Here is an 11,624-nt window from a genome sequence, read left to right on the forward strand (position 1 = left end):
TGTTTTTTGTAATCTAATCTATTATTAAGGGAAACTAAAAAACTAATGTCAAATTATGGCGTTATTGATGGATTGATCAGGACTGCGTTTTGATTCTGTCACAAGTAGCTTGTCCAGGTTTTTTTTAAAAAGTTCTAGCATCAGTTATCTGCTACTTCATTAAAGAGAGATAAGGCTTTGCCATAGCAAAGGATCATTATAGGACTTAGTGGAAGTTCCACGTGTAAAGGATTTGCAGTTCCTGGATCTCAGTTTTTCTTACAAAACACTGATAAGAAAAGCATCATATCAATAACAGAGAACATGTTCACAGCTTACCCTCAAGTCAGGCAGTATGTGAAATATGCTATAACCAGCAGAGTGCCGACATCATGCTGAACCACGGCTTAATCCTCCAGCCCACAAAAACCAGGAATTTCATCTTCTCCCACGTGAATGGGAGCGGAAGTACACAAGTCCAAGGCTGATGACTGTTAACACCAACAGTACAAACTATGCTGGCCTCCACCAACAGGACAGGCACACATGCAAACGCGCATTATTCTACGCTTACATTGAAACGCATCTGCCATTTTACTGCCCATTCTCCGAGTTTGGAGAGATCCTTCTGGAGGGCTTCACAATCTCTTTTGGTTTCCACCACATGCAAAAGTTTAGTGTAATGGTGGAGGGCTCCAATTTTTTTTTTTTAACAATACAAGATGAACATTCCCTGCAGTCCATCACATCAAGGGTGTGGTTTTGCCCCTCCCACCCATTGCTTTAGGACTCAAACCACAGTTTGACCTTCTGAACAAACAACAGGGCTTATGTTTTCTGTTCTCTCAACACTTTGGGTCGTAAGAACTCTTTCATCTCTGCTGTGCATCAGCCTCTGCAGGTGAAGCAATGGCTGCAACTTTAGACCAGGGGCCGGATCCAGTGTTCAGTTGAATACTTCCCTCCTGTGACCAGCGCTTCTTGTTCTGGAGCACCACAACTCTCCGTGTCCCCCAGTTGGGATGATGCAACACTCTGGCCAGTTGTGTCTATGCTGCAATCTCCCAGTGGGAATTGTGTCCAGATCCAGGCAGACATGACTGCCCAGAGCATCCTGATCAGGGGACATGGAGAGACATGGCACTTTGGAACTCAGTGCCAGTTGTGTTGGGGAACACATTCCTAGCGCACAGTGGTCAGCATTTTGAGCACCACTACTTTAAACCATCAATATACAATGGACATCAGTATCCATGGGGGATCTGTTCCTGAACCCCCCTCCCCCATGGATAATTAAATTTGTGAGTTGTGGTCTAATAGGGCCCCCGAATGTGACCAGAAATGTGTTCCGATCATGTCCAAAGTAGTTCTGAGGCCCACAGAGGCAGTTCACAGTCTCTAGGGACCTCAGAATGCCTCCCATACATGACCGGAACAAGGTTCTGGTCACATCCAGGAGGTCCTTTGTGGGTCCTCCCACCATGGGTTCAAAACCCACAGCAGGGCAAATCTGTAGGTAACAAACCCATGGCTAAAGAGAACTTACTGTATGCCAAATGGTGGTTTACAACCCCATTTGAAAAGATGGTTTCAGATTCTGGGTTCCCAGAGTTTCCCCAATCATGAACTGTGGTTTGTCAATTCAGACATTACAAAAGCCTCAGTTAAGCTTTTTTAACCATGAGTTTACAAGATGTCTGGATTGTGCCAGTGACTCAACTGCAGAAAGATACAACAATGTAGGGTAGTATTAGAGTGTTGACTGAATCACCTGGGAGCAGACTATCAGATGGAAGAACCAAAGAGTAAAAGCAGTGCTATCCCGGCACTTGGTTAAGCAGCAAACTCAGTTTACGAGAATCTTTGCCCACTGCCTCAGGCAGGTGGAGATGCTTCCTCACGTGACACGCTTGTTTAACAGGCATTGGTTCAGCAAGCCCCCAGCCTGCTGCCAGCCTCCTCCCTCCCTCACTTACCTGCCAGGGGTCCTTCTGCACAGCCACTTCTCCCTTCATGAGGGCCCTTGAGGAACAGAAGGAGGGCAGAGTGGCAGAGGGAGCCTGGTTAGGCGAGCGAGGGAGCACTCTTGGAAGGGGAACTGTAAGTCTTGTGGAAACTTCGTCATTTGGCATATCTGACGGTCCAGCAAGTTCTGTTCCCTGTGAGAGTTGCAAATCAAATTTTTTAATATAATATCAATGAATGAAAGCAGTGCTTAAAAGTATATTCAGCTGCCAGTGCCTGAAACACTATGGGGGTAAGGACCTTTTTTTGCAGATGCATTGTTTCTTATTGAGAGAGTATATACACTGAAAATATCATTTTTTCAGGCAACAGCCCAAGAAAAAAGTATATCACGATTCTGTGGCACCAATGTCACATTTTTTAAGGGCTAGCCCAACCAAGCATTCAGGACTTTTTCAGACTGAGATTTATATGCCACCTTTCCTCTTAAAAACTTCTAAATAAAACATGTCCTGACCTCCTGAGCATATATCTGCAATTCTTCAAATAAAACAAAGACACAGTACTTTAGAAAGGCAATATTTGGCAAAGTTAGCTGTAAGGAAAGTGCTGTTCTACCCGTTATAATGAAGAAATTAGAAACACAGAAAACTATTTTGAAAAATGAAGAGGAACAGTTCATGCACTAACTCTAGTGCATGTGAAATAAAGTTCCACATAGGAACTTTCCCTTCCTCACATCAGCTACGTGGCCTTCAAAAATCTATTTCTGAGGGCTGAGGGACCTCTGGAGTAGGATGGGATATTGAAGGAGGGCTACTGTATCCTTCAGTACAATTTCTCTAGAAAAAAGGAAAAAAAAACATTTCTGGGAAATCAATAGCACAGTTATGTGTGGAAACTCAGAGGCTTTCTTAAGAAAATATAGTTGCTACAGCCACATGCAAGCATATATTTCATTAACTATACTTCAAAGTAAATATGTCTGGGACTTCAGTATGCAAAGCATACTGAAGAAACACTTTATCACCTTGAAATGCAATATGGTGCATTATTTATAATGATCAGAGGAATGCAGAATAAAAAAATAAGAATGCAGACCAGAGTTAGACCAAGAGTCTAAACACTTAAACTGAGATGGCAAATACAAAGTTATCAAATTCGGATACAATAATAAATACATTTTTATAGACTTGTTGCCATACCATTGCAAAGAGAAAGACAATCTCTTGTGAAGACAACACTCCCATGAAGTAATATATTTTACATATCACTGCAGGCCACCAGAAGCAGAACAACTTGGGCCCAATCCAACTTTCCAGCACCGATGCAGCTGCAATGCAGCCCTGAGGATAAAGAAAAAACATTCCCCTACCTTCTGGAGGCCTCCAAAACTACCCTCCCACCACAGGGTGCAGCACACACACACACACACACACCCACACCCATTGACATGGCTACACAAGGGTTGAAAAGTTGGATAGGATTTGGCCCTTAGTGGTGAGTCCTAAGTTTTCCATTCACATTTATCTTTGTTTTTCCACTATCTCTCCAGTTAGAAAACACATACAACACCAAGCTACCATTCAGACACATGACCACAGAGCAAGAGTTATTGTCTGTGTCCATTTTTAACTGCAGTAATCTATAAGCACAGAGTTTGATCAGGAGCATATAGATGCCACATTTTCCCTTCTAGATTCTAGACAACAGATCCAAAGTGTTCTTGCCCTAGATCAGGGCTACAAATTATCCTTTGTTTTCTTCTACAGTGATAGCAGTGCATTTACCCACATTTATGGATATCTGCGTTATTTTACCTCTCTGACAACTCAAACCTATGCAAAATCCTATTACTCAGAAATAGGTGTTTACTCCCTAATAACGTGTCTTGGACGGCAAACTTAACCTAGACAGAGATCGGTTAAGGATTAAATCAAATGCTGCAGTTCAAAGCCATGCCCTGAACAGAAAAGGTAATACCCAGCAGGTATAATCAAGTTTATGTTGCTGCTGCTTCATGTTAATAACCCTATAAAAACAATGCATCATACAGCAGGTGTGTGTAAATACAAAGCTCCCATTTTAACCAGGCAACATAAGAATGATGTCTGTAAGTGTTTTATAGCCCGTTATCTTTTGATTTGAACAATTCATTAAAGTAAGTTTTTTGGAAACTGGCATACAAGACAGATTCTCCGGCAAACACTGAACCCTATTTCTATGCAGCCTGTTGTAAACCATGCTTTCAGCATCAAGTACCCTGTCAACATGCATGGACTTTGTTCTGAATAAGGATCTTTAATCAAACAACACCACCATCCTCAAGACATACCAGAATAAGCAAGGGTTATTCAATGTACAAGCACTAGAAAGCCACAGATAGCAGGTCCTCTATGCAGGTAAATGCAGTAAAACAAAGCACATAAGATAATCACACTTCACAGGGTGCACATTAATTCAGAACAGTAACTTTTGCTTCAGAGGGTTGTAACATGAAGGAAGCTTCTCAATCATATTTTTTCCACCTTGTCCTCTCTCCATGGTTGACCCGCATCTTCTATCTTCCATGGTACATCCCAACTACCCTTGAACAATTGTACAACAATGTTTAAATATAGATTTAAAACACAGCTTAAAAACCACCACAAGTAGTACAAGTTAGGGATGTTGGGGAGCTGTGATTAAGCACTCTACCCTCAAAATACTTAGCCCAGAGTAATCCTCTTGACTGCAACAGAAAAGTAGCTTGAAGACTGCAGCTTTGATGGGGATATGTCTCATGCTAGACCCCAATTATCAATATTTCCAAGTCTTCACTCATGATGTTGGCTAGGAAATTCCAGGTTCCAATTGGATATTGAAAGACTTGTGAAAACGTGCCTGAGATTGTGTCAGCATTCATGGCAAATCCAGATTTCTGTTCCATTATGGTGGCAAGACATCACAAAAGTATCTAGTTACATTGGTGTTAGAATCATTGTTCCACATTTTCTGCTGTTTAGGTTTTCTGCTTTGTCCTTTCTCTGCAGTGCAATCAATGCAGACAGATACCAAACTGACAGACTGCCCTAATTTTACAGAACTGTTCCCAAATTCCAAATCAACTCAGTGCCACAGATACACCCCTTTACCCAGAACTCTCTTAATCATTTAGAACAGATACTGCATTAGGGGGTTGTACTAGATGACCTCCATGGTACTTTCCAACTTTAACATTCTATGATTTTAACAACAGAGTGCCCTTTGAATCTGAATTGTTCACTTGACACCCCCCCCCCAATAAAGCTCATGTGCCATATTTCCTTTTACAGTGAGACTGCATAGTTCACGTGAAGCAAACCTTAGCAAGATTCATTATGTTCACATAGACTAGTTTTGGACAAGAAGCACCTGTCAAGAAGTATACTTCAAGGATCCCTTGCCAATTCTTTTCAATGGTCAGATAGCCCAAGTTTTAAGCCACCTTTCTCCAAGCTGTGGCCCCAGTAAATAAACTGAAGTATGAGACTGGGAACCCACTGACAATCCCACCCCCCTCCTTGGACCTGATCTACCTCCATTGACACCCATCCCCTGCCCCTTCCTGCCCCACTTTCCCCTATGTTATGTCTTCACAACAACCCCATGAGGTAACAAGCTAAGGGTCCAATCCTATCCAACTTTCCAGGGTCAATCCAGTCGCAATGCAGCCCTGAGGTAAAGAACAAATGTGCCCTTACCTTGAGGAGGACTCTGTTGCTGCCTTTCCCCAAGGATGCAGTGCACACCCCATTGGCACAGCTGCATTGGCACTGGAAAGGTGGATAGGATTGGGTCCTAAGCAGGTCTGGCCTTAGGAGCTTCAGGACCAAATAGTAAGTAGAGGCTATGCAGGATTGTAGAAAGAACTCAGTTTTGAGAAGGCAGGACCTGCCTGAGTTGTTTGCACAGATTTTGAAAGGTTGTTGTGGCCCCTCTCCCCCCAAAACGAGGCTTCACGACTCCACTGAAGTCCCAATATACAGGCTGAAAACACTTTTTAAAGCAGCATCCAGTGGCATAACTAGAAGTGCTTCGCCCCCTCTAGCTATGCCACTGGCAGCATCACTTATTGTGGAAAGGGCTGCTCCTTCAGCCAGAGCATCATCCCACCTTCCGCAGAAGACAGCCAGAGAGGAGGCTGCAGTTGTGCTGGATGCCTGCCTGACCAGGTGACTCTTCCACTATCTTCTCCACTGTATTTCCTAGGCTGCAAGAAGAAGCCTGCACATCCAGTGCTGCAGCTGGAGGGGGGCGGCAAAGCACTAAGTTTTGTAAGTGCCTGAACATGGTCTGCCAGTGACTCCTTCCCTTTATAGCCAGGCACCTCCGTTTTGCTCTCCCCACTGGGAATGGCTCTGAAGAGGAGGGCCACTTGCATGCGACATTCAGGCACCTGTGGGAACTTAGTGCTTTACCCCCTTTAGCTACGCCACTGAAGAGGAGCCTGTCCCCCCTCCCCTTTGAAGCCATTCTGGGTGGGGGGGAGCATTCCTGGATGAACACAGGAATGGCTCTGAAGGGGAGGAGTTGCTTGCACAGCACGTTCAGGTGCCTCCAGAACTTAGTGCTTTGCTCTCCCAGCTATGCTGCTAAAGAGGAACCCCCCTCCCCTTTGGAGCCATGGGGGGGGGAAGCATTCCTGGATGAACACAGGGATGGCTCTGAAAGGGAGGGGCCGCCTGCACACCGCTTGCAGGCACCTGTAAAACTTCGTGCTTTGTCCCCCTCTAACTACGCCACTGAAGAGGAGCCCCCGTCCCCTTTGAAGCCATTCTGGGTGGAGGGAGCATTCCTGGATGAACGCAGGTATGACTACGAAGGGGCTGCTACACACCACGTTCAGGCACCTGCAGAAATGGGTGCTTTGCCCCCCCTCTAGCTACGCCACTGAAGAGGACCCCCCCTCCCCTTCGGAGCCACTCTGGGTGCGGGGAGCACTCCTGGGTGAACGCAGGGATGCCTCCGAAGGGGCTGCTTGCACGCCACGTGCAGGCGCCTGCAGAACTCAGTGCTTTGCCCCCCTCCGGCTACGCCCCCGCCGGCGCCAGGCCACTCACAGGTAGGAGGTGAAGCCGCTGAGGTTGGCGGGCAGGCCGGCGAGGCCGCGGTCCGAGCAGTCCGCCCGGAGGAACAGGCCGTCGGGCTCGCAGCGGCAGGCGGCGGGGCAGCTCCAGGGGCGCCTGGCGCCGAGGACGGGCGGCGGCAGCGCTCCGAAGAAGCCTCCGAGCAGGAGCAGCAGCAGAGGGGCAGGGGCCGGGGAGGTGTCCATGGTGCCGGGACGCGACACGCTTCCCAGCGCTACCAGCGAGCGAGGCGGAGCGCGCAGCCCGTGGCCACTTCGGGACGCCGCCTGCGCCTCTGCGGCGCATCCCGCGGCGCGCCCTTCTTAAGCAGCCCAGTCCGAACCGCGCGCGCCCGCTGACGTCGCCCCGCAGCCGCCTGTGGCTGCGCTGCGGTGGGTGGGCTGGGGGGAGGGGGAGGAGCTCCTTCGTCCTCCTGGCTGGCTGGCTGGAGAGCCCCGAGCCGCGGCGAGCGCGCGCCAGCCGGAGAGGCGAGGCGCTCTCTGCGCGCAGCCTTTGGCGCCAAGCGGGGAGCGCCAGTGCGCGCGCCGAGCAGGTGCAGCCTCTGCTGACGAGCACCCAGAAGCCTCCCCGCCTGCACGAGGCGACCCCTGAGGGCTGCCCTTCCACGCTTCCCTGGGAGGAAGCCCCACTGGCTGCCATGGGACTGACTTCCGAGGAAACACGCTTGGCATGGGGCCCCGAGGCTGCAGTCCTAGCCACACTTACCTGGGAGTAAGTCCCACTGACTAGAATGGGACTTACTTCTGAGTAGTCTTGCGTAGGATGGGGAAGCCTAGTCACATTTTCCTGGGAGTAAGGCCCATTGGTTACAGTGGAACTTACTTCTGAGTAGACCTGGCTAGGATGGGGCTCTGAGGCTGCAGTCCTAGCCACACTTACCTGGGAGTAAGTCCCACTGACTAGAATGGGACTTACTTCTGAGTAGTCTTGCATAGGCTGGGCTCTGAGGCTGCAATCCTAGCCACACTTACCTAGGAGTTAGCCCCATTAACTAGAATGGGGCTTGCTTCTGGGGAAACATGCATAGGATGGGGCTCTGTGGCTGCAAGCCTAGCCACATTTTCCTGGGAGTAAGCCTCATTGGTTACAGTGGAACTTACTTCTGCGTAGACATGGATAGGATGGGGCTCTGAGGCTGCAACCCTAACCACACTTTCCTGGGACTAAGCCTCTCTGACTAGAATGGGGTTTACTTCTGAGGAATCATGCATGGGATTGGGCTTTGAGGCGGCAATCCTAGCCACACTTACCTTACTTACCCCATTGCTACAATGGGACTTACTTCTCCATAGGTATGGATAGTATTGGGCTCTTTGGCTGCAATCCTATCCACACTTATCTAGAAGTAAGCCCCATTGGATACAATGAGATTTACTTCTGAGTAGACAAGCATAGGATTGGGCTCTTAGTCAGCCTGTTCGGGCTGCTTTGTTTGGGGCTGAGTGGTGCCTGGCCCCAGTGGCATAGATGGAGGGTAAATTTTGCTGGCGCCTGAATGCAGTGGCAAAGCTTATGATTATGTAGCCGGGTGCCAAGTTCAAAATGTTGCCCCGGAAGTGATGTCATGACTGGAAGTGACATCACGCCCGGGCTTTTTTAAAAAGTGAAAATTGGAAGGAGCCCACCTCCTCCCCCAGCAGGTCATCACCCACTTGCTCTGCTGCCTCCCCCCAGTTAGTGGCATAGCTAAAGCATCTATCTGCTATCTGGGGTCAAAGAAGATTTTGTAGCTCCCCCTCCAGGACAAAATCAAATTTAATTAAGTAAATAAATAAAAGGTTATTGGTTCCATCCTGTATCATTATAACATCTCATTGGCACTCAGAACAATCAGTCTCATAGGTCAGTTCTGAGTTAAGCAAATCCACTTTTTGTTCCATAAAGGCAGTTGGGTTTTCATTTTTCTGGTTAATTGGCCATAACATTTGATAGAATGCATGTATTCCAATGCAGTTTGTTTCATTGCATTCTGTATTAAATTACCTTTCCAATGATATATAACATGATGGTATTATCATATATACCAAGACTTTCACAATTTTGGTCACGAGTGTCAAGCTCAGCTTGTTGCCCCCCTAAACCTTGATGCCCAGTGCAACTGCTACCCCCTGCACCCCCTTAGTTATGCCACTGCCTGAATGCACCATGCAAGCAGCTCCTCCTCCTCCTCTTTGGAGGCATTCCAAGCAGGCAGGGGAGCAAAAGAGAGGCAAATGCAGGATGGAGTGCCAGGGCAGTCAAGGCATACGCCTCCCTGTTTCTCCCATCTCCCAGAATGGCTCGGAAGGGAAGGAGGAGGGGCTGCTTGCACAGCACATTGAAGTGCCTGCAAAACTTGCAGGGGATAAGGAATTGATTATGAAAGCCTTACATTGGAAGGGAATTTTCACATTCTCCTGCTCCTAACTGAACAGGAGAATGAAAATGAGACAGGATTGGTGGTACAAGCTGATGGGAACATAACATCAGATGAGGAAAAACAAGGCAATTAATCACTTTTCTGGATCTGCTCCTAATCTTGAACAGGAAATGTTCTCTAATGATCCCACCACCTGGGGGGGCATCTTGATAGGTTGCAGAGGGATCTAATTGTGTCCACCTTCCTTACTTGCAAGCTTCCCATATGATTCCTTCACACATTCACTCCCTACACCTGTTTACTGCAAGACTTTGTCCAAAGGCAAGAGGGCAAAAAGGGATGGGTGCATTGGAGCCACAAGACAGCTGGCCTGAGTTTCCCAAGCAGTTTTGTTCAGAGAAGGAAAAGTGGCGTCAAGTGTTATAAGGTCTGTCCGATGTTGATCACGTTCTACCCTAAAACATGATGACTGCAGCCTGGTCTTTTCTGTTGTAAAGTTCATCAGTAAAGACAATCAAGATCTGAACTGACACCTTGAAACTGTTATGGAACCTCATAAGAACAGCCCCACTGGATCAGGCCAAGGCCCATCTGGTCCAGCTTCCTGTATCTCACAGCAGCCCACCAAATGTCCCAGGGAGCACACCAGATAACAAGAGACCTGCATCCTGGTGCCCTCCCTTGCATCTGGCATTCTGGCATAGCCCATTTCTAAAATCAGGAGGTTGTACATACACATCATGGCTTGTAACCCGTAATGGATTTTTCCTCTAGAAACGTGTCCAATCCCCTTTTAAAGGCATCCAGGCCAGATGCCGTCACCACATCCTGTGGCAAGGAGTTCCACAGACCAACCATACGCTGAGTAAAGAAATATTTTCTTTTGTCTGTCCTAACTCTCCTAACAATTTTAGTGGATGTCCCCTGGTTCTGGTGTTATGTGAGAGTGTAAAGAACACCTCTCTATCCACTTGATCCTTCCCATGCACAATTTTGTATGTCTCAATCATGTCCCCCCTCAGGCATCTCTTTTCTAGGCTGAAGAGGCCCAAATGCCATAGCCTTTCCTCATAAGGAAGGTGCCCCAGACCAGTAATAATCTTAGTCACTCTCTTTTGCACCTTTTCCATTTCCACTATGTCCTTTTTGAAATGTGATGACCAGAACTGGACACAATACTCCAGGTGTGGCCTTACCATCGATTTGTACAATGGCATTATAATATTCGCTGTTTTGTTTTCAATACCTTTTCTAATGATCCCAAGCATAGAATTGGCCTTCTTCACTGCCGCCGCACACTAGGTCGACACTTTCGTCGACCTGTCCACCACCACCCCAAGATCTCTCTCCTGATCTGTCACAGACAGCTCAGAACCCATTAGCCTTTATGTGAGGTTTTGATATTTTGCCCCAATGTGCATGACTTTACACTTACTGACATTGAAGCGCATTTGCCATTTTGCTGCCCATTCTGCCAGTCTGGAGAGATCCTTCTGGAGCTCCTCACAATCACTTCTGGTCTTCACCACTTGGAAAAGTTTGGTGTTGTCTGCAAACTTTGCCACCTCACTGCTCACCCCTGTCTCCAGGTCATTTATGAAGAGGTTGAAGAGCACCGGTCCCAGGACAGATCCTTGGGGCACACCGCTTTTCACCTCTCTCCACTGTGAGAGAGAACCTCATTGTGAGAGAACCTCAAATGACTAGGGGGAAAATGCAAGCATGTTACATGCCATGGCGTAATCAGAGTGAGTATTTGGAAGTGTGTGCCAAGAAATACTAATACAATTCATAGATGTGTGTGTATATATATATATATATATATATATATATATATATATATATATATATATATATATATATATATAATACAGAAATATAAATACAATTTATAGATGATGCTCATAGATGAGATACCTGATGTCTCACATGCTGAACAAGCTGGTGTTTATCATATGAAAAAGATGGAAACTGGAAAGTGCAGGAATAATTTCTGAGAATGGTCTAATGCAGCATTTGTGTCAAGGACCCACTTGATAGGTCACAACTAAGTTTCTGGTCCATTTGAAGAGCCTCCAATAAAAACAAGGATGATGGAATATCAGATAAGCCCTGAAGCTATTGAAAAACCGGATAGCTACTAACTGCCCTGCAAAGAGCTGAGCTCCTGCAGTTTGCAAGCTTGCATAAAGTTAGGGAGATAAATGTTTGAG

General features: G+C 46.9%; 1 protein-coding gene across 1 annotated transcript in view; it reads right to left on the reverse strand.

The window, feature by feature from the left end:
• Nucleotides 1–7,237, reverse strand: part of LGR5 (leucine rich repeat containing G protein-coupled receptor 5) — an 83,105-nt gene extending 75,868 nt beyond the window's left edge. Inside the window, exon 1 of the mRNA XM_066634508.1 lies at nt 7,026–7,237. Coding sequence (XP_066490605.1) covers nt 7,026–7,237 — 212 coding nt within the window. The remainder of the gene's footprint in view (nt 1–7,025) is intronic.
• Between the last annotated feature and the right edge of the window lie 4,387 nt (nt 7,238–11,624).

This window comes from Tiliqua scincoides, chromosome 7 (genome assembly GCF_035046505.1).
Source record: "Tiliqua scincoides isolate rTilSci1 chromosome 7, rTilSci1.hap2, whole genome shotgun sequence".
NCBI classification, from domain to species: domain Eukaryota; kingdom Metazoa; phylum Chordata; class Lepidosauria; order Squamata; family Scincidae; genus Tiliqua; species Tiliqua scincoides.